This window comes from Ranitomeya imitator, chromosome 3 (assembly GCF_032444005.1).
Source record: "Ranitomeya imitator isolate aRanImi1 chromosome 3, aRanImi1.pri, whole genome shotgun sequence".
Taxonomy (NCBI): Eukaryota; Metazoa; Chordata; class Amphibia; order Anura; family Dendrobatidae; genus Ranitomeya; species Ranitomeya imitator.
In genome coordinates this window covers 489,043,357-489,066,068 of record NC_091284.1, presented here as the reverse complement: position 1 = coordinate 489,066,068, position 22,712 = coordinate 489,043,357, and the positions used below count along the sequence as shown (strand labels likewise).

General features: G+C 43.4%; 1 protein-coding gene across 2 annotated transcripts in view; it reads left to right on the top strand.

Moving 5' to 3' along the window:
* The window catches only part of RNF149 (ring finger protein 149), an 88,492-nt gene that overhangs the window by 46,393 nt on the left and 19,387 nt on the right, over positions 1-22,712 (top strand). For both annotated transcript variants that reach the window (XM_069757603.1, XM_069757604.1), the window contains 2 exons: positions 4,559-4,655; positions 19,143-19,338. In XM_069757603.1, the coding sequence (XP_069613704.1) occupies positions 4,559-4,655; positions 19,143-19,338 (293 nt within the window). The remainder of the gene's footprint in view (positions 1-4,558; positions 4,656-19,142; positions 19,339-22,712) is intronic.

Below are 22,712 nucleotides of genomic sequence, written 5' to 3'. Positions count from 1 at the left end.
CCCCCTCGTGGCTACGATCGCTCTGATTGGCTGTTGAAAGTGAAACTGCCAATCAGAGCGATTTGTAATATTTCACCTAAAAAAATGGTGAAATATTACAATCAAGCCATGGCCGATGCTGCAATATCATCGGCCATGGCTGGACACACTAATGTGCACCCACCCCACTCCTCCGATCGCGCCCCCCGATCTGTGGTCTGCTCCCCTCGGTCCTGTGCTCCGCTCCCCCGTCCTCCTGCCCGCTCCCCCCATGCTCCAATCACACCCCCCGTGCTCCAATCAAACTCCCCCGCACTCCGATCCCCCCCGCACAGCGATTTCCCCCCCCCCGTGCTCCGATCCACCCGCCCGCACAGCGATCCCCCACTCCGTGTTCCAATCCACCCCCCCGTGTTCCGATCCACCACCCCCCCCCCGTGCTCCGACGCCCCCCCCTCCCCCCCCCCCCCGTGCCCTGATCTCCCCCCCCCCTTATACTTACCTGGCCTCCCGGGGACCGTCCGTCTTCTTTCCTGGGCGCCGCCATCTTCCAAAATGGCGGGCGCATGTGCAGTGCGCCCGCCGAATCTGCCGGCCGGCAGATTCGTTCCAGAGTGAATTTTGATCACTGAGATAGGTTATATCTCAGTGATCAAAATACAAAAAATAGTAAATGACCCCACCCCTTGTCACCCCCATAGGTAGGGACAATAAAAAAAATAAAAATTTTTTTTTTTTCCACTAAGGTTGGGGTAAGAACTAGGGTTAGGGGTAGGGTTAGGGTTAGGGTTTCGGTATGTGCACACGTATTCTGGTCCTCTGCGGATTTTTCCGCTGCGGATTTGATAAATCCGCAGTGCTAAACCGCTGCGGATTTATGGCGGATTTACCATGTTTTTTCTGCGCATTTCAATGCGGTTTTACAACAGCGATTTTCTATTTGAGCAGTTGTAAAACCGCTGCGGAATCCGCAGAAAGAAGTGACATGCTGCGGAATGTAAACCGCTGCGTTTCCGTGCAGTTTTTCTGCAGCATGTGTACAGCGATTTTTGTTTTCCATAGGTTTGCATTGAACTGTAAACTCATGGGAAACTGCTGCGGATCCGCAGCGTTTTCCGCAGCGTGTGCACATACCTTTAGAATTAGGCTATGTGCACACGGTGCGGATTGGCCGCTGCGGATCCGCAGCAGAGTTCCATCAGGTTTACAGTACCATGTAAACATATGGAAAGCCAAATCCGCTGTGCCCATGGTGCGGAAAATACCACGCGGGAACGCTGCGTTGTATTTTCCGCAGCATGTCAATTCTTTGTGCGGATTCCGCAGCGTTTTACACCTGTTCCTCAATAGGAATCCGCAGGTGAAATCCGGACAAAAAACACTGGAAATCCGCGGTAAATCCGCAGGTAAAACGCAGTGCCTTTTACCCGCGGATTTTTCAAAAATGGTGCTGAAAAATCTCATACGAATCCGCAACGTTGGCACATAGCCTTAGGGCTAGGGTTGGGTTGGAATTAGGGTTGTGGTTAGGGTTAGGGGTGTGTTGGGGTTACGGGTGTGTTGGGGTTAGGGTTGTGATTAGGGTTACGGCTACAGTTGGGATAAGGGTTAGGGGTGTGTTGGAGTTAGAATTGAGGGGTTTCCACTGTTTAGGCACATCAGGGGGTCTTCAAACGCAACATGGCGCCACCATTGATTCCAGCCAATCTTGTATTCAAAAAGTCAAATGGTGCTCCCTCACTTCCGAGCCCCGACGTGCACCCAAACAGTGGTTTACCCCCACATATGGGGTACCAGCATACTCAGGACAAACTGCGCAACAATTACTGGGGTCCAATTTCTCCTGTTACCCTTGTGAAAATAAAGAAATGCTTGCTAAAACATCATTTTTGAGGAAAGAAAAATGATTTTTTATTTTCACGGCTCTGCGTTGTAAACGTCTGTGAAGCACTTGGGGGTTCAAAGTGCTCACCACATATCTAGATAAGTTCCTTGGGGGGTCTAGTTTCTAAAATGGGGTCACTTGTGGGGGGTTTCTACTGTTTAGGCACACCAGGGGCTCTGCAAACGCAATGTGACGCCCGCAGACCATTCCATCAAAGTCTGCATTTCAAAACGTCACTACTTCCCTTCTGAGCCCCGGCATGTGCCCAAACAGTAGTTTACCCCCACATATGGGGTATCACCGTACTCAGGAGAAACTGGACAACAAATATTGGGGTCAAATTTCTCCTGTTACCCTTGGGAAAATTAAAAAATTCTGGGCTAAATAATTATTTTTGAGGAAAGAAAACGTATTTATTATTTTCACGGCTCTGCATTATAAACTTCTGTGAAGCACTTGGGGGTTCAAAGTGCTCACCACACATCTAGATTAGTTCCTTTGGGGGTCTAGTTTCCAAAATGGGGTCATTTCTGGGGGATCTCCAATGTTTAGGCACACAGGGGCTCTCCAAACGTGACATGGTGTCCGCTAACAATTGGAGCTAATTTTCCATTCAAAAAGTCAAATGGCGCGCCTTCCCTTCCGAGCCTTACCATGTGCCCAAACAGTGGTTTACCCCCACATATGAGGTATCAGTGTACTCAGGAGAAATTGCCCAACACATTTTAGGATCCATTTTATCCTGTTGCCCATGTGAAAATGAAAAAATTGAGGCTAAAAGAATTTTTTTGTGAAAAAAAAGTCCTTTTTCATTTTTACGGATCAATTTGTGAAGCACCTGGGGGTTCAAAGTGCTCACTATGCATCTAGATAAGTTCCTTGGGGCGTCTAGTTTCCAAAATGGGGTCACTTGTGGGGGAGCTCCAATTTTTAGGCACACGGGGGCTCTCCAAACGTGACATGGTGTCCGCTAAAGAGTGGAGCCAGTTTTTCATTCAAAAAGTCAAATGGCGCTCCTTCCCTTCCAAGCCCTGCCGTGCGCCCAAACAGTGGTTTACCCCCCACATATGAGGTATCAGCGTACTCAGGACAAATTGGACAACAACTTTCGTGGTTCAGTTTCTCCTTTTACCATTGGGAAAATAAAAAAATTGTTGCTAAAAGATAATTTTTGTGACTAAAAAGTTAAATGTTCATTTTTTTCCTTCCATGTTGCTTCTACTGCTGTGAAGCACCTGAAGGGTTAATAAACTTCTTGAATGTGGTTTTGAGTACCTTGAGGGGTGCAGTTTTTAGAATGGTGTCACTTTTGGGTATTTTCAGCCATATAGACCCCTCAAACTGACTTCAAATGTGAGGTGGTCCCTAAAAAAAATGGTTTTGTAAATTTCGTTGTAAAAATGACAGATCGCTGGTCAAATTTTAACCCTTATAACTTCCTAACAAAAAAAAATTTTGTTTCCAAAATTGTGCTGATGTAAAGTAAACATGTGGGAAATGTTATTTATTAACTATTTTGTGTCACATATCTCTCTGGTTTAACAGAATAAAAATTCAAAATGTGAAAATTGCGAAATTTTCAAAATTTTCGCCAAATTTCTGTTTTTATCACAAATAAACGCAGAATTTATTGACCTAAATTTACCACTAACATGAAGCCCAATATGTCACGAAAAAACAATCTCAGAACCGCTAGGATCCGTTGAAGCGTTCCTGAGTTATTACCTCATAAAGGGACACTGGTCAGAATTGCAAAAAACGGCAAGGTCTTTAAGGTCAAAATAGGCTGGGTCGTGAAGGGGTTAAAAAGAAGAAAAAAAAATCCTAAAATTATCTAAAAGCCAGATAGAAAAATCACTGAAATTGTCCCCCTCTCCCAGAAAAAAAAATAACCCGTCATATTCAAATTTTCTCTTTATGGCCCATTTACCCTGCTGAGTTTGAGAAAGAAAAGCTGAAATAAATCATTATCTCCATTCTTATTCTGACATTTTCACATAGTGGGATGTGTACTGGGATCACATGTCTGGAATTCTGTAAAAATAAGTTTATATGTCATGACTTCAATTGTACATATATTGAAGTGTTGGCTTTTTTATTTTATTTTTTTTTTCATTGAGTTTTTTTTTTTTGAGGGGGTGAAACCATGCCACCTGCTTAGCAAAGCCTTCGCATATGCTACTCACCAGAAATGGCCAGTTCATGCCCAGCTTGTCCATATTATTTCTACAGATTGCAGGTCTTGTAAAGCGACACATTCATTTGATTCCTCCATTATAGCATACTGTGCATGTGCTAGATTACTGGACATTCAGATTATATAATGTCAGGTCTGATTGCGATCAATCTTCCAACATGCTTGACTTCCTGTTGGGCAGACTGCTTTGCTAACTAGAGGGCATGGCTTCACTCACAGGGAATAAAAACAAAAATCCGAAAACTGCACAGAAATTCTTATACATTCAGTAAATTGACACTTCATTTTTCACCCACATTTATAGAGATTATACCTACAGCGGCCACCCCCACTTATTTGGAATGTCAGAATAAGTAATTATACCTGGAAAGGCTATAATCCTCAGAATTCAATCCCGACACTTCTGGACAAATGTACTGTACTTTTTTGTTTCTCAATTTGCTGGATGTAAATCTGCTTCCATGCGTTGTTACTGACCCTTTTCTCCCCTCCATTAGACATATCTTCCACCGGCTGTGTATAGACCCATGGTTGCTGGAGCACCGGACATGTCCTATGTGTAAACTGGATGTTATAAAAGCTCTTGGATTCTGGGTATGTCTGTTAGAACCACATTGCATGGCAGCCTTTTCTCATTTTGCTATGTTAATTTTTACATTTGCTATATTGGGGTCCTACATTTTACAGGTTGTAACAGATCATATGTTATTTTTGTGTTTGTTTTTTTTTAAAGGATTCCTAAAATGCATGTAGTTCTTACAGCAATTATAGACTCCTTGACACTACTTAAGTAGAAAATCCCCATGTTTGTTCCGGGATGAAGGCTCTAAGGCATCAAGAATGACACCAAAGCCTTGCACGGATTAACCTAGTGGGGCAAAGGTTGATGTTTCCACCCTGAATAGCCTACATTGTTGAATACTGTAGGGTAGCACCAAAACGCTTACCTTTGGCATAGCCATGACCTCTTCTGACATCTTTGTTTTAAAGAAAGAAAAGCAATATGTTATAGAGAACCTGTCAGCACAATTTTGTAACGTAAAGCAAATACGCGGCTGTAATGGCGATGTAACAGATTAAATTGATACCCTTTAATAGAACCTGTCAGCAGGATTTAGTCCCATAAACTAAAGGCATGGCCTTAATGGCACTGTGATTCTGATGAATATGATACCTGATGTGAAGGCATCTGCTCAGTGGTTGTTTAATACTCGCCTTATGACATTTTCTGTGCTTCGGGGTGGAACGTGTGAGCAGGGTCTTCTAGTTCTCCGATCCCCCACCAGCCTCATCTGCTTCTTGTACAGGTCACTCCTGCCCCCTTTAGCCTTTAGTTTATAGAGCTAAATTCTGCTGACACGTTCTCTTAAAATAAAGGCTAACTAGGCAGATTTCTTCACCAATCACCCGGTGCACAGGGGCCGGACTGTACATGGGGTCTTCTCCTCTCTGTCTGTGATTCCCCGGTCTCCCGTCTGTGAATGAGCTGCCTCCTCTGTTTGAAATCTCAGCAGTGACCTGTCATTCACAGACCGGCAGCAGGCGGAGGGCAATCACAGACGGGGAGGAAAAGACCCCCGTACAGTCCGGCCCCTGTGCACCGAAATCTAATTAGCGGAAAACTTCAAATGGTGACTGAAGGAGAATCACAAAAGCGCATTTATTCACCAAAGATATCATTGTAATCAGTATTACATTACAAAATCCTGCCGACAGGTTCTCTTCAGATAAACCCATTTCATGCAATCTGCTAAAAAGATAGCATGTCCTGTCACTTCAGCTTATATGGGGCCGAAAACACCTTTTACCTAGTGAAAAGTACTAATTTATCATTTAAGTACTGTTACTAAAGGTACCTTCACACACAACGATTTCGTTAACGATATCATTGCTTTTTGTGATGTAGCAACGATATCGTTAATGAAATCGTTATGTGTGACAGCGACCAACGATCAGGCCCCTGCTGGGAGATCGTTGGTTGTTGGGGAATGATCAGGACCTTTATTTGGTCGCTGATCACCCGCTGTCATCACTGGATCGGCGTGTGTGACGCCGATGCAGCGATGTGTTCACTGGTAACCAGCTGTGCTCTGCTTTATGGCCGGCCGGCGCTGACACAGTGCAGGGAAGCTGATGCCGGGAGACAGACACCGGAATGTAAGTATGTAGTGGTTTTTTTTTTTTTTTTACTTTTACAACGGTAACCAGGGTAAACATCGGGTTACTAAGCGCGGCCCTGCGCTTAGTAACCCGATGTTTACCCTGGTTACCCCGGGACTTCGGCATCGTTGGTTGCTGGAGAGCTGTCTCCAGCGACCACACAACGACCTAAACAGCGACGCTGCAGCGATCGGCATCGTTGTCTATATCGCTGCAGCGTCGCTAAATGTGACGGTACCCTAAGTCTCTTGCTACAGTATATACACCGGTATTGAAACATGATTTCCACAGCCATAAGCTCAGCTTGAGGGAAAAAGGTCTTGTGTTTGTGAAAATCCCTTGTCTGGATAGTGGCATCCCCTGAGCTCATAGGCCTCAACCCAAGGAGAGCAGCCTTATCTTTGTGATTATGCACATAAGATTAGAAAGAGTCTGCTATTGTCTCCAGGAATGCACATTATGGACATTGTATTAATGATTAAATGGGTATTCCCATCACCAAGATCATATCCCAGTATGCAGTAGGTGTCATAATAATATTAGCAAATAAGCCCAATTGGCAATGTAGTATAGTTTTTCTGATTAGCTATGTCTCTTTCCTAATGTGACGCCATTGCAGGACCTAAGGAAAGAGACATAGCAAATCAGAAAAACTATTCTACATTTCTAGTTTGAGGTATTTGCTAATAATATTATTGCACCCACTATATATTGGGTTAGGATCTTGGAGATGGGAATATCTTTTTAGGTTCAAGTTTTTAATTCAGTCCCATTACCACAAGTATGCGAAATAAATCATCTGGCCATGCAGTTTGGCTTCCTGTAGAGCACTGAATTTGAGCATGGTACTGTAATAGATTGCCACAGTTGTAAGAAGACACTTTGTGAAATTTCTTTTCTTATTAATATTTCATGATCAACTGTGAGTGATATTATTGAACAGTGTAAGCAATTATGAATCGCATCAACTGAGCCATGCAGTGCTATACCACATAACGTTACAGAATGTGGTCACTGAGGCGCATAGTGCATAAAAGTTGCCAACCCTTTGCTGACCTAATCATCTCGGGTCCCAAACTTTCTCTGCAAAAACTGTGCCCCCGGAGCTTCATGATAGGCAGCAGCTGAATCTCTGGCAGGAGCGGTTAAAGACCAGCACTGGGTACAACAGACAAGTAGTTGCCTCTGTTAGTAACCACATGCCTTTTTTTTTTTTTTTTTCTAAACTCCCAGATATCCTCTTTAAGATGCTGGCATAACCTCCGAGGGTTTCCTAGGCAAATTCACTACAGGAAAAAGCCATCTTGCAGTCATGTTTCCGCTGACTTTTTGCAATAGGTTAAACTATAAGTATCTGGTGTCTCCGTAGCAGAAACCGTGCAGAAAATGAACAATACTACTTCTTAACCATCTCGCTTTGTTTAAACCCTGATTTGGTGAAATGAAGTAACAAAGGCCAGAATATGTGCACAGCAGGGGCGTTTTTACATTGCTGTGCATTAGTCAATTTTTGACTGAACAAGACAGTGTGCGCATAACAAAGTTGTGTTCTGTTATTAATATAGAAATGATGTCCATATGGGGATAGTTTCAAACCCCTCATTCAGAATTACTAAACTGGTGAGGACTTTATGAACCCGCTACTGGAGCTACGTAAAGAGCACAAAGCCTCACTGTACTTGAATATGTAGTTGACTGCGAGCGGTCAGGACAGTGTTTCACAGTTTTGGTTATTTATTATTTACTTGTACCATTTTGTAGATCTGGATTGTACTATGTACCAGGATATTTTAGTCTTTGTAACGTAACATCTGAATATTTTTAGATGATTTCTGTAACTTGCTGTTCCGTACAAGTCCATAAAGAAAGTGATTACGCGGAGCTTTTGTGCATCTGTATATATATTGGCGTTTGTAGTTCTCGTTCTATGTGCAGCATTCAGGCAATTAGAAGGACCCTGTGTTCTGGTGGTTGGGACACATGGCGCAGCGGAGATTGTGAGAGAGTATAAAAATAAGTCCTGCTCTGAAAAAACTCCCTAATAACTTGCCTCCAGGTGAAACTGGCCACCATCTGCCCTGCTGAATTCAATTATTAGGAACGGTAGAAGAACGTGTTTGAAGTACATGATGAGATTAAATGAGACAATCAACTGCTTGGGAAACTCATTCTACCTTCCCAAATCTGACTAGCATCTGTTTCGTGTTCCTCAGAACCCCCCACATTGCTTTCCTAGAACTAAACATCCAAAGAATGTATTGCCTATTGTATGCTCATGCATGTATCCATATATAAAGTATGGTGGTATATATTACTTGCACACGTATGCCATCCAGCATTACCTTACCAATGCTGAACACTAAAATATAACTTAAGTAGCTTTAGAGGTTACCAATGATGATGAAACTTGCCTAATAGTAGGCAATGTGAGGACATAATAAAACACCCGAAACTTTCATTTTCAAATTCCAGCGTTACCTTTCCAGAGGTTGCAGCCTGGCCTGCAGCTAGTCAAAAGCCGAACATCATTTGTGTGACCATTTGTGTGACCACTGCAGACAGTCTCTGGTCCCACTGGTCAAGTGTTGTACATGCCATCATCTCTGTTGATTCCAGTGATTGGCTACAATGGACAGAAGAACTACCGTATGCACATGATGCTTTCGTTACAGAATCAGTGGAGACCACTGGACTGACAGGGAAGTTAAAAGCTGAGATATACGGTAGTCATTTTATTATGTTCGTGTGTGTGTGTATATGCATAAAATAACTATATCTCAGCTTTTAACTTCCCTGTCAGTCCAGTGGTCTCCACTGATTCTGTAGCGAAGGCATCATGTACATAGTTCATCTGTCCATTGTGTGTGTTAAAGGGAACGCTAAAATCCCACATCCTAGATATCACTGAATTAAATATTCCGTTGCAAATCTTTGTTCATTACATAGTGGAATGCGTTGAGAACCATAAAATATAAAAATGATCAATGTAAATCAAAATTAATATTCCATGGAAATCTTGATTTGGAATGATACTCAAAATAAAAGTGGAAAATCAAATTACAGGCTGATCCAAGACAAGTAAATGATGCTCAGTAGTACGTGTGGCCTCCACATGTCTGTATGACCTCCTTACAATGCCTGGGCATGCCCCTGATCAGGCGGCAGATTTTCTCCTTGAGGGATCTCATCTCAGACATGGATTAACGCATCAGCCAACTCCTGGACAGTCTGTGGTACAACGTGACGGTGGATAGAACGATACATGATGTTCCAGATGTGCTCAATTGGATTCAGGTCTGGGGAACAGGCAGGCCAGTCCATAGCAGCAATGCCTTCATCTTGCAGGAACTGCTGACACACTTCAGCCACAAGAGGCTTAGCATTGTCATGCATAGGAAGGAACCCAGGGCCCACTGCACCTCCACATGGTCTCCTAATAGGTCTCAGGATCCTCCATGTGCTAGCCTCGGACGTCACAGGACTCCTCAGCGTCTAGGAGGGATGCGGTCCATGCTTCTATTCAGCCTCAGAATCCGGTACCCTTCATGGTCAGCGGGTGGTGAGTGATCTTCGTGAATGTCACCCTGGTGGTAATGGGCTACATTTTTTGTTTGCTTGGCAGGCGCCGAGGAAGGCTAGCACCAAGTCTAAGAACAAGGAATGTGCCCTCTGTAGAGTTCCGTTGGCAGTCCAGTGGCAGAAAAGGCTTTGTGTGGATTGCATCCAAAAGACTATCCAGGAAGATACCCCTGACTTTGCCTCTAGTCTTAGAGCCATAATTAGAGCCGAAGTTGAAGGCTCAGTTAAATCAGCACTTAAGAGAAAGGGTAGGAAGAACCCTGAACATATTTCAGATTCCGATGTCTCTCTGTCTGACGAGGAATATCAGGAGGAACTGTTATCTCCCTTCCACTCTTCTTCTATATCCCCCGGCTCCTCTTCAGATAGCGATGTTGGAGGACGTCCATGTTTTCTGACTGAGAACACGGATAAGTTAATAAAAGCCGTTAGAGCTTCAATGGGTCTTAAAGGTGAAAAATAGGCCAAGTCCCTGGAGGACATTATGTTTGGGGGTTTAGAGGAAAAAAGAAAGCGTACTTTCCCGGTTAACTCCAAAGTAAAAGCCCTTATAGAAAGGGAGTGGAAGAAGCTGGAGAAATCGGGTAATCTGCCCTCGGCTTCTAAAAGACGTTACCCCTTTGAGGAGAAAGATTCGGAGACATGGGATAAGGTTCCAAAAATTGATGGTGCAGTTGCCAGGTCTTCTAAAAAGTCATCTCTTCCCTTAGAACACTCTGGTGTACTAAAGGTACCTTCACACATAACGATATTGTTAACGATATCGTTGCTATTTGTGACGTAGCAACGATATCGTTAATGAAATCGTTATGTGTGACAGCGACCAACGATCAGGCCCCTGCTGGGAGATCGTTGGTCGCTGAATAAAGTCCAGAACTTTATTTCGTCGCTGGACTCCCTGGAGACATCGCTGGATCGGCGTGTGTGACACCGATCCAGCGATGTCTTCACTGGTAACCAGGGTAAACATCGGGTAACTAAGCGCAGGGCCGCGCTTAGTAACCCGATGTTTACCCTGGTTACCATGCTAAAAGTAAAAAAAAACAAACAGTACATACTTACCTACAGCCGTCTGTCCTCCAGCGCTGTACTCTGCACTCCTCCTGTACTGTCTGTGAGCCGGAAAGCAGAGCGGTGACGTCACCGCTCTGCCTTCCGGCTCCCAGACAGTACAGGAGGAGAGCAGAGAAGCAGAGCGCAGCGCTGGAGGACAGACGGCTGTGTCTGAGACTTGCGGTGGACGCCGTGTCTGGAGGCGGTTCTCCTCCCCTCTCTCTCCAGTCTGCTCAGTTGCGGGTGTGTTTTCCTGCAGGTGGTCATTACCCACCATTTGTTCTCCGTTCCCCAGTTGTTAGTTCCGCCCCTTTGTCCATTTGTTTTGGGGCGCTCTACGGTTGCGCTATTATCTTCTACGTAGTGTTCTACTCTAGTTCATTGGCCAGATTGGCCCTCATATGCACGTGACTGATGAAAGTCCCAAGGGACTGAAACGTTTCTTGTGCTACCAATAAATCGTTTCAACGGTTACTGAAGTTGAGTGCTAGACTTCTTGTGCTATATATATTGATGGTTTGGGAACCTAAGTCTTAGCACCTATTTGTAGCAGTGCACACGGTGTTTTCTCTCCATATCTAATGCGGCTAGACATGCTCTTTGGTTAAAGGGGTGCCCGGGCGACTTGCCTTCGAAAAATAGACTTTGTTCCTTACCGTGTGATGGCCATTTCCTTTTTGGACAGAAATTAGAAGATATTTTGGAGAAAGCAGGGGATAGGAAAAAGGGATTCCCTCGCTTTCCGGTGGACATTAGAAGGCCCTATTTTCGGAGGGGGAAATTTAGTAGAGGCCGCCCCCCGGGAGATAGAAGGAATTGGGATTCCAGAGACAAAAAAGGATCTGGATATATGTTTAAGGGTCCCTCAACATCGGCAAGAAAACCTTCCCAATGACGCCATGCTAGGGGTAGGGGGAAGACTCTCATTCTTTTTCCCAGCCTGGGTAAAGATCTCCCCCAGTCATTGGACTCTGAAGGCTGTCAAAGACGGCCTAAAGATAAACTTTATTCGTCCACCAAGACAGACTTTTGTTTTGACTCCTCAAAGAAAATCCCCGGAAGAGCAGCTAGCTTTGGAAGCAGAGGTACTAGTGCTTGGGTCAAAGTGAGTTCTGGTAGAAGTCCCGGGGGTGGAGGAAGGAAAAGGTTTTCATTCCCCTCTTTTTTTTTTTTTTTTTATACGAAAACCAGATGGGTCATTCAGGACTATTTTCAATTTAAGAGATCTCAATCAGTCGGTGGTAAACTGCTCCTTCAAGATGGAGTCGGTAAATACAGCGATAAAGCTTTTGTTCCCAAACTGCTTCATGGCGACCATAGATTTAAAGGACACCTACTACCGTGTCCCAATCCATCGGGACTACCAAAAGTTTCTAAGAGTAGCAGTTTATGTCCAAGGAATTCTCAGCCACTATCAATACGCTGCCCTCCCATTCGGCCTGTCTATTGCGCCAAGAATATTCACCAAGCTTATGTCAGAGGTCATGTCCTTCCTCCGTTCTTGGAATGTGGTTATACTTCCATACCTAGACGACTTCCTTGTAATAGGAAATTCAGCAGTACACTGCCTGGCACAAATAAAAGAGGTCACAGCCACGCTAGAGGTGTTAGGTTGCAAAATAAATCTCGCCAAGTCAAGTTTGACGCCGGAGTTGGTTCAGTCTTTTCTGGGCCTGGTTCTGGACTCCAAGCGTCAACTTTGTCTTCTACCAGAAAACAAACTGGTCAAAATACAAAATCTGGTGGGGTCAGCAATGCAACACCCTGTGATGACATTGAGAAAAGCTATGTCCCTGTTGGGTTCGCTGACGTCTTGTATACACGCAGTAAGATGGGCGCAGTTTCATCTAAGGCAGTTGCAGTGGGAGGTCCTGTCAGCACAAAAGTCGCTAAAAGGGCATTTAGAGGGGAAGCTACGTCTGTCATTGGAGGTGGTAGATTCCCTAGAATGGTGGACAGTAAGAGATCATTTGCAGTCGGGCGTCCAGTGGGTAACTCCTATGGAGCAGGTCATCACCACAGATGCAAGCGGTTCAGGATGGGGGGGCTCATATAGGGACTCTATAGGGACTCTCTCGGTTCAGGGGTCCTGGTCCCATCTAGAATCTCAGCAGGCGTCCAATTTAAGAGAATTGTGGGCTGTAGAGAGAGCTGTAAAACATTTCATCCCTATCCTTCGGGGTCACCATACCAGAATCATGTCGGACAATTATACAGTAGTAGCATATATCAACCACCAGGGGGGGACGAGATCCTCTTCCCTTATGAAGTCAGTATCTGTCCTCCTACATCTAGCGGAGCACCACTTACTGTCCCTCTCTGCTCTTCACATAAAAGGGGTCGAAAATATAAATGCGTACTATCTGAGTCGCAGGACGCTAAAGCAGGGAGAGTGGTCATTGAATCCCCGCGTGTTTCAACAGATAGTGCAGGCCTGGGGCAGACCTGTAATAGATTTATTTGCCACTCTACACAACAGAAAAGTGGAGACTTTCTGTTCGTTAGACCCGAGAGAGAAACCTTTGGCGGTGGATGCTCTTCAAATCCGATGGAAATTCAGCCTGGCTTATGTTTTCCTGCCGATAGCGTTAATTCCAGCAGTGGTAAGGAAGATCAGAATGGAGCAGGCGAGAGTTATTTTGATTGCTCCATTTTGGCCAAAAAGACCTTGGTTTTCCCTCCTGAGACAAATGTCAATAACCGATCCATGGATTCTACCAGAGATTCCGGACCTGCTCACTCAGGGTCCAATATGCCACTCTCAGGTGAAGGGCTTCCATCTTGCAGCCTGGAATTTGAGAGGGCATTACTGAGTCAGCAGGGGTTTTCACCAGGGCTAGTCTCCACCTTGTTGAAAAGTAGAAAACCGGTTACTTCTAGAATTTATGGTAGAACATCGAAAAAGTTTCTAGATTTTTCAGGACAACCTTTGGGGGATGAGGCTCCTGTAAGTGCTATTTTAGAGTTTCTGCAAACGGGTTTACAACTAGGGTTGGCAACAAATACGCTTAAGGTACAAGTGTCGGCGTTAGGAGCCTTATATAATTGTAATCTGGCCTCCAATAGGTGGATGTCTCGCTTTATAAAAATCCTGTAGTAGGTATAGGCCGGTGGCAGTTCAGAGGGTTCCCCCGTGGGATTTGAATCTAGTGTTAGAAGTTCTGACTGGGAGTCCATTTGAGCCTTTACAGAAATCGTCAATAAAAAACCTCACTCTTAAAACAGTGCTTTTGGTAGCGTTGACATCAGCCCGTAGGGTGAGTGACTTGCAAGCCCTGTCTATTTCCCCTCCTTACACGCAAATATTTGAGGACAGGGTAGTTCTGAGAACAGACCCGGCGTATCTGCCAAAAGTGGTACTTAAGTTCCATAGGAGTCAGGAAATTGTATTACCCTCTTTTTGTGCTAATCCTAAGAACACTGGGGAAGAGAAATTCCATACACTGGATGTGAGAAGAGCTATTTTACAGTACATGTCTTTGACCAGTCAGTGGAGGAAGGATCAGTCCCTATTTGTAGCTTTCCAGGGTAGCAAGAAGGGATATGGGGTATCCAAAGGTACTATTGCTAGGTGGATTAGGGAGGCTATTACCTTATCCTATGCTTCACGTGGTACCCCGGTCCCTGAAGGCATCAAGGCTCACTCCACCAGAGCTGTGGCTACTTCCTGGGCAGAAAAAGCAGAGGTATCGATTAATCAAATTTGTAAGGCCGCTACCTGGTCCTCACCGTCTACCTTCTTTAAACACTACCGACTGGATCTTTCCTCCTCGTCTGACCTTACCTTTGGTAGAAGGGTGCTACAAGCGGTGGTCCCTCCCTAAGGTGTTTTTTTTTTTTCTCCAAAAATCTCTCAGGTGTGCTGTCATGGGAGACGGGAAAACACCAAGGTTACTTACCGGTAGCCGTTTTTTCCGGAGCCCATGACAGCACCTGTATATTTCCTCCCTTCTTTTTGCACCCTTTTAGCTGGGTGTTTTTTGTTATTATTATAATGTGGTGGTAGATTGCCATGTGTACTAACCAAGGGGGCCTCTCATGCTCTGAAAGCCAACTGAAACCTTATTTCAGTAGGTTTCCTGTCCCGACTGGGCGGATCCCTCTCTCTCAGGTGTGCTGTCATGGGCTCCGGAAAAAACGGCTACCGGTAAGTAACCTTGATGTTTTGATCACATGATACTTTTTATACATGTTGTCCTACTCCAAGCTGTTCAGGCTTGAGAGCCAACTAGCAAGTAAGTAAATCAGGTGATGTGAATCAATGTAATAAGGAGGGGTGTTGTCTAATGACATCTAAACCATATATAAGGTGTGCTTAATTAGGCAACTTCCTTTCCTTTGGCAAAATGGGTCAGAAGAGAGATTTGACGGGCCCTGAAAAGTCCAAAATTGTGAGATGTCTTGCAGAGGGATGCAGCAGTCTTGAAATTGCCAAATTGCGTTTCATGGCAAATAGCCAACAGGGTCGCAAGAAGCGTATTGGGCAAAAAAGCGCAAAATAACTGCCCATGAATTGAGGAAAATCAAGCGTGAAGCTGCCAAGATGCCATTTGCCACCAGTTTTGCCATATTTCAGAGCTGCAACGTTACTGGAGTAACAAAAAGCACAAGGCGTGCGATACTCAGGGACATGGCCAAGATTAGGAAGGCTGAAAAACGACCACCTTTGAACAAGAACCATAAGATAAAATGTCAAGACTGGGCCAAGAAATATCTTAGACTGACTTTTCAAAGGTTTTATGGACTGATGAAATGAGTGACTCTTGATGGGCCAGATTAATGGGCCAGAGGCTGGATCAGTAAAGGGCAGAGTGCTCCAGTCCGACTCAGATGCCAGCAAGGTGGAGGTGGGGTACTGGTATGGGCTGGTATCATCAAAGATGAACTTGTGGGACCTTTTCGGGTTGAGGATGGAGTGAAGCTCAACTCCCAGACCTACTGCCAGCTTCTGGAAGACAACTTCTTCAAGCAATGGTACAGGAAGAAGTCGGTATCGTTCAAGAAAAACGTGATTTTCATGCAGGACAATGCTCCATTACATTCCTCCAACTACTCCACAGCGTGGCTGGCCAGTAAAGGTCTCATAGAGTAAATAATGACATGGCCTCCTTGTTCACCTGATCTGAACCCCATAGAGAACCTGTGGCCCCTCATAAAATGTGAGATCTACAGGGAGGGAAAACAGTACACCTCTCGGAACAGTGTCTGGGAGGCTGTGGTGGCTGCTGCACGCAATGTTGATCGTAAACAGATCAAGCAACTGACAGAATCTATGGATGGAAGGCTCTTAGTGTTATCATAAAGAAAGGTGGCTATATTGGTCACTCTTTTTTTGGGTTTTGTTTTTTCATGTCAGAAATGTTTATTTCTAAATTTTGTGTAGTTATATTGGTTTACCTGGTGAAAATAAACAAGTGAGATGGGAATATATTTGTTTTTTATTAAGTTGCCTAATAATTCTGCACAGTAATAATTACCTGCACAAACCGATATCCTCCTAAGATAGCCAAATCTAAAAAAAACCACTCCAACTTCCAAAAATATTAAGCTTTGATATTTGAGTCTTTTGGGTTGATTGAGAACTTACTTGTTGATCAATAATAAAATTATCCTCTAAAATACAACTTGCCCAATAATTCTGCACAGTGTATGTATGTGTGTGTGTGTATATACATATATATATATATGTATGTATGTGTGTATGTATGTATATGTATATGTATGTATATATATATATATATATATATATATATATATATATATATTAGTACAGACCAAAAGTTTGGACACACATTCTCATTTAAAGATTTATCTGTATTTTCATGACTATGAAAATTGTACATTAACACTGAAGGCATCAAAACTATGAATTAACACATGTGGAATTATATACTTAGCAAAACAGTGTGAAACAGCTGAAATATGTCTTATATTCTAGGTTCTTCAAAGTAGCTACTTTTTGATTTGATGGCTTCTTTGCACACTCTTGGCATTCTCTTGATGAGCTTCAAGAGGTAATCACCGGGAATGCTCTTCCAACAATCTTGAAGGAGTTCCCAGAGATGCTTAGCACATGTTGGCCCTTTTGCCTTCACTCTGCGGTCCAGCTCACCCCAAACCATCGCAATTGGGTTCAGGTCTGGTGACTGTGGAGGCCAGATCATCTGGCGTAGCACCCCATCACTCGCCTTCTTGGTCAAATAGCCCTTACACAGCCTGGAGGTGTGTTTGGGGTCATTGTCCTGTTGAAAAATAAATGATGGTCCAACTAAACGCAAATTGGATGGAATAGCATGCCGCTGCAAGATGCTGTGGTAGCCATGCTGGTTCAGGATGCCTTCAATTTTGAATAAATCCCCAACAGTGTCATCAGCAAAGCACCCCCACACCATCACACCTCCTCCTCCATGCCTCATGGTGGGAACCAGGCATGTAGAGTCCATCCATTCACCTTTTCTGCATCGCTCAAAGACACGGTGGTTGGAACCATAGATCTCATATTTGGACTCATCAGACCAAAGCACAGATTTCCACTGGTCTAATGTCCATTCCTTGTGGTCTTTAGCCCAAACAAATCTCTTCTGCTTGTTGCCTGTCCTTAGCAGTGGTTTCCTAGCAGCTATTTAACCATGAAGGCTTGCTGCACAAAGTCTCCTCTTAACAGTTGTTGTAGAGATGTGTCTGCTGCTAGAACTCGGTGTGGCATTGACCTGGTCTCTAATCTGAGCTGCTGTTGACCTACGATTTCTGAGGCTGGTGACTAGGATAAACTAATCCTCAGAAGCAGAGGTGACTCTTGGTCTTCCTTTCCTGGGGCGGTCCTCATGTGAGCCAGTTTCTTTGTAGCACTTGATGGTTTTTGCCACTGCACTTGGGGACACTTTCAAAGTTTTCCCAATTTTTCGGACTGACTGACCTTCATTTCTTAAAGTAATGATGGAAACTCATTTTTCTTTACTTAGCTGCTTTTTTCTTGCCATAATACAAATTCTAACAGTCTATTCAGTAGGACTATCAACTGTGTCACCACCAGACTTCTGCACAACACAACTGATGGTCTCAACCCCATTTATAAGGCAATAAATCCCACTTATTAAACCTGACAGGGCACACCTGTGAAGTGAAAACCATTCCCGGTGACTACCTCTTGATGCTCATCAAGAGAATGCCAAGAGTGGCAAAGAAGCCATCAAAGCAAAAAGTAGCTACTTTGAAGAACCTAGAATATAAGACATATTTAAGTTGTTTCACACTGTTTTGCTAAGTATATAATTCCACATGTGTTAATTCATAGTTTTGATGCCTTCAGTGTGAATGTACAATTTTCATAGTCCTGAAAATACAGAAAAATCTTTAAATGAGAAGGTGTGTCCAAACTTTTGGTCTGTACTGTATATGTATATACATGCAGATGTACAGAAACCCTCATGGTATGATGAGTGCTGTATTATGGCTCTTCTCCACATGTAACTGGTGTACATCTATAATACAGTTGTGTGCATGAAGCCTTAAGATTACTATTATAGAAAATTCATACAGCCAAAATTGAGAGAACACTTCTTAGATCCAGTGATCTGGAGTCGGAGTTGTGGAGCCGGTGTTCATTTTGGTGGAGTCGGTATAAAATGGACCGACTTCTAAAATATATAATACATTGGATACAATAGTACAATGCAGGATGTGCTGTAAAGGTTTTCATAATAATTTGGGAAAGTTATGAAATGTCCTATAAATGTCTGTTCTGTTCCTGATCTTAGGATCTCGGCTTTTAGTAGAAATGAATCTGTGCTGCACTTTATGTACATGCTCAGTAGTGACCAGTGCTGTGGGGTGGAGGTTTGGCTTACCGCCTCCACAGCCTTGGTTAGATCAAGGAGAGATGTCGTGGCTGATGGTAGTTGCCGGTAAGGAGGTACCATGCCAATGTTTCTCTTGTACAATAAAACATATGATGTCAGTAATCCCCAGCCAAAATGTGTTACTCAAGATTTTCTCCAGTAGGCATTAGCTTGCTGTTCAGCAATAAGGTGTGACCTGAGCTGTAAACTCAATGGAAGTCGTTACTCTGCTGACTGCCACCTCTTTGTCTCATCACCGCCATCATGCCATACCTCGTAACAGCACCATCTACACCCTGTACTTTGTATTGTGTGTTACATACAACTAGTTCCACTAGACTCACAGGAGAAGAATTTGAGTTATAGGTCTGATTTTAAGTAATCGGTCTTGGATATCAGTGAGCGATTATAATAAGTGTATATTTCGGTAATAAATGTAAATATTTTTCAGGTGGAGCCTGAGGAAACACTTGAAATTCCCGTGCCTGAATCCATCGCTGGCAGCAGCCTTTCTGTTGGGACTCTAAGTTTTGCCCAAGAGGATAACAGAAGTGACATAAACAACCTGCCGACATCTTCTACAGGGGACACCTTACAGCAGTGCAGCAGTGCCAAGGAGGACGCCGGAGAGACCACGGCATTGCTAGGTGAGCGCGCTGCTGGGCGCCATGACGTCCTCTGGACAGTTGTGCTCATTTATGTCTTATAAATCGCACTACATGGTTCCTGGCTGTTGGTGATTTTTCTTCCTTTCTGTATTGCGGAGCTCTGCTTATTATACTAAACCCAAATGTCAAATAGGGGTATCGTAAAATGTTTGTTTGTTTTTTATAGTGGCTAGTAATACAGACTAAAGAATGAATTAATAACCGCTGACACCAAGGTGTTTGTCCAGGATGATTTAGACCTTACAGATTTAGACAAAATGTTGCCTAAGTATTTCAAAGCCAATATCCACAGTACTGATTGCAAAGAAGTACACACTTCACATTATATTCAATGTGTGATTAAGATCCACTCCTGATTTTTGGCTTAAATTATGTGAAAATAAGGTCTAACTCATGCATATTTTGCCAATTATTAGCCACCTTTTTTCCTGCTGTATTTTACATCACCTGTAGGAGCACCATAGGTGGCCATACACGTTCGCAATCTGTATACAGAACAGTCAGATTTTCCTCCAGACAAGTGCCCTTCTTCCCATACATGTGAAATGTGCATGTAGCTGTAAATTAGCCACTGCTAGAAACCACTGGGGGCAGCATATAACATGCTATATCTAACAAACCTAAGGCTAGTTTCACATTTGCAGTAGTCTGTAGCGTCTTGTCTGCTAACGCACGCTAGCGCAGCGTTTTTCATCCGCATCAGCTTACGCATGACGGCAAAAAAATGCAGCGTTTGTGCTTTTTATGCGCATGCGTTCAATATTTCCTGGAGGGCGTGTCTAAATCAGTTCCTGGACATGCGCAGTCTGAAGTACGCAAGCGCATCAAACGCATGCGTACGCAAAGACATGCGTACACATGCGTTCCCATAGACAGTAAAGCGTTTTTTTAACGTATTCATCCGCCTACACATATTTGACGGAAATTTGCCGCCTCAAAATTGCAACATGGTGCGTTAGCCCAGCCCCGACGCACACCACGAAAAGACGCATGCGTAAGCAAAAGCATGAACCGGTGTCCACAATGTAAGAGATATGAAATCAAGATGCATGCGGATGTATGCATCAGGAACGCTGCGGACACAACTGCAAATATGAAACCGGCCTTATCCTCCTGTCCCCCGAGATCGCGGGGAAAGAGTAGAGATGTCCGTCCCCCCCATCCCCCTTGTTTTGCATTATACAATGCAGTGGCTTGGAAAATATTCCCCCCATCTCCCTTTCCTTGGCATTTCATGTTTTGCTACCTCACAACCTGGAATTTCACTTTTTTTTTTTTTTTTAGGGTTGGCACCAGTTCATGTAAGGAACGTGCCTACGACTGTGAACATTTGGTTTTCTTTTTATGGTGAAGCAAACAACAAATAGAACAAAATATCTGAAACATTCAGCGTGCATAACTTTTCACTACCCCTAAATCAGTACTTTGTAGAGCCTCCTTTTGCAGCAGTTACAACTGCAAGTCGTTTTGGATAAGTCTGTATGAGCTGTGTACATTTTGCCACTGAGATTTTTGCCCATTACTCAAGGTAAAACTTCTCCAGCTCCTTCAAGTTTTCTGTTCACCAGAGAAAACCATCTATCTTCATGTCTGTTCAGTTTCGCAATTGGATTAAGGTCTGGTTTTTGACTAGGCCACTCCAAAATATTTACACGTTTCCCCTTAAACCACTAAAGTGTTTCTTTATCAGTATGTTTTGGGTCATTGTCTTGTTGGATGGTGACTCTCTGTACCAGTGTCAAATCACTGACAGACTGAAATAGTTTTTGCTCAAGAATATTCCTGGGTTTCCTTCGACTCAAACCATTTTCTCTGTCCCTGCTGCCGATAAACATCCCCACAACACGATGCTGCCATCACCATGTTTCACTGTGGGGATGGTATTCTTGGAGTGATGAGCTGTGTTGATTTGGTGCCAGACATAGCGTTTACCTTGGTGGCTAAAAAGTTCAATTGTAGACTCATCTGACGACAGCCCCTTCCTTCCTCCATACACTTAGGCTGTTTCCCCCTTGTCATTTGGCATACTCAAAGCAAGCCTTCTGTGTATAAGTTAAGTATTTTTTCTGCCCACTCTTCCATAAAGGCCACCTGTATGGAATGTACAGCTTATTGTGGTCATATTGACAGATACTCCAGTGTTTGCTTGGGAACTCTGCAGCTCCTCCAGGGTTACCTTTGGCATCTGTGCTGCCTCTGATTTAATGCCCTCCTTAACCAGGCTGAAAGTTTTTGTGGGCAACTCTCTCTTTTCAGGTTTGTTGTGGCACTATGTTCTTTCCGTTTGATAATAATGAATTGGATGGTGCTCCGGGGATCATAAGAAATTGTTTGTTTTTTTTTGTTTTTTTTTATAACTGAGTTATTTGGAGATCTCCTTAGTCTTTGTGGTGTTATTTGGTTAGTGGTGCCCCTTGCGTACTGGTGTTGCAGCCTTTCAGAAAAGGTGTGTATATACTGACGGACCATGTGACACTTTTTTTTTTTTTTTTAACTCAAATAGATTTTCACAATAAACATTTTACAACAATACAGGGATTTTGAAAAGATTTCCCCCCCCCAAATTTATATCCCAACATTACCAACCCCAATCCCTCCCCCACCCCTCTTTCACCCCATTTAGACAGCTCGCATTCTTCCCTTAGTATATCTTATATCGGCATATACTTTAGTATTATGTGATTACTCCTACTGTCCCCTTATAAACAAACATCCCAACAGGAGAAAACTTCCCAGAACTTTCTTACCTCATCCCTCCCCTACCCCAATTCCAGCCAAGGCATCCACAGTTTATCATAAAACTCCACTTTCCCTCTTTTCTGGTAAACTCCCTTTTCTAGGGTAATAACATGTTTCACATGTTGTTTTTCGGTACCCACTCTGCCCTAAAGAAATGCAGTGAAAACATGATATCTACATACATACATCATACATCAAATTGGTATTAATAAAACCATCAGCACACGCAAAAATTAGTAAGCCCTCACACAGCTCTGTTGATTAAAAAAAAAAAAAAAATTAACAGGTCTCGGGAATATTGTGACACAAACTAATTTTGTTTTTTTTGTTTTTTTTTTCCCACAAACGTTTGAATTTTTCTTCCTCCTTTTTTTTTAAATGGGAAAAAAAAAATCTATGCAAGCTTGGCAACACCGTAATCGTTCTGACCTGGAGTCATTTTTGAACACCATAAAACTGAAACTAAAAAAATGACAGAATTGTTTTTTTCAGTTTTACCTCACTTTTTCACTACATTCCTTGCTAAAACAAAATAGCGTTATTTAAACCAGCTTCTTGTCCTGCAAAAAATCAATCATCGTACGGCTTTGTCAGCAGAAAAATAAAAAAAAGTT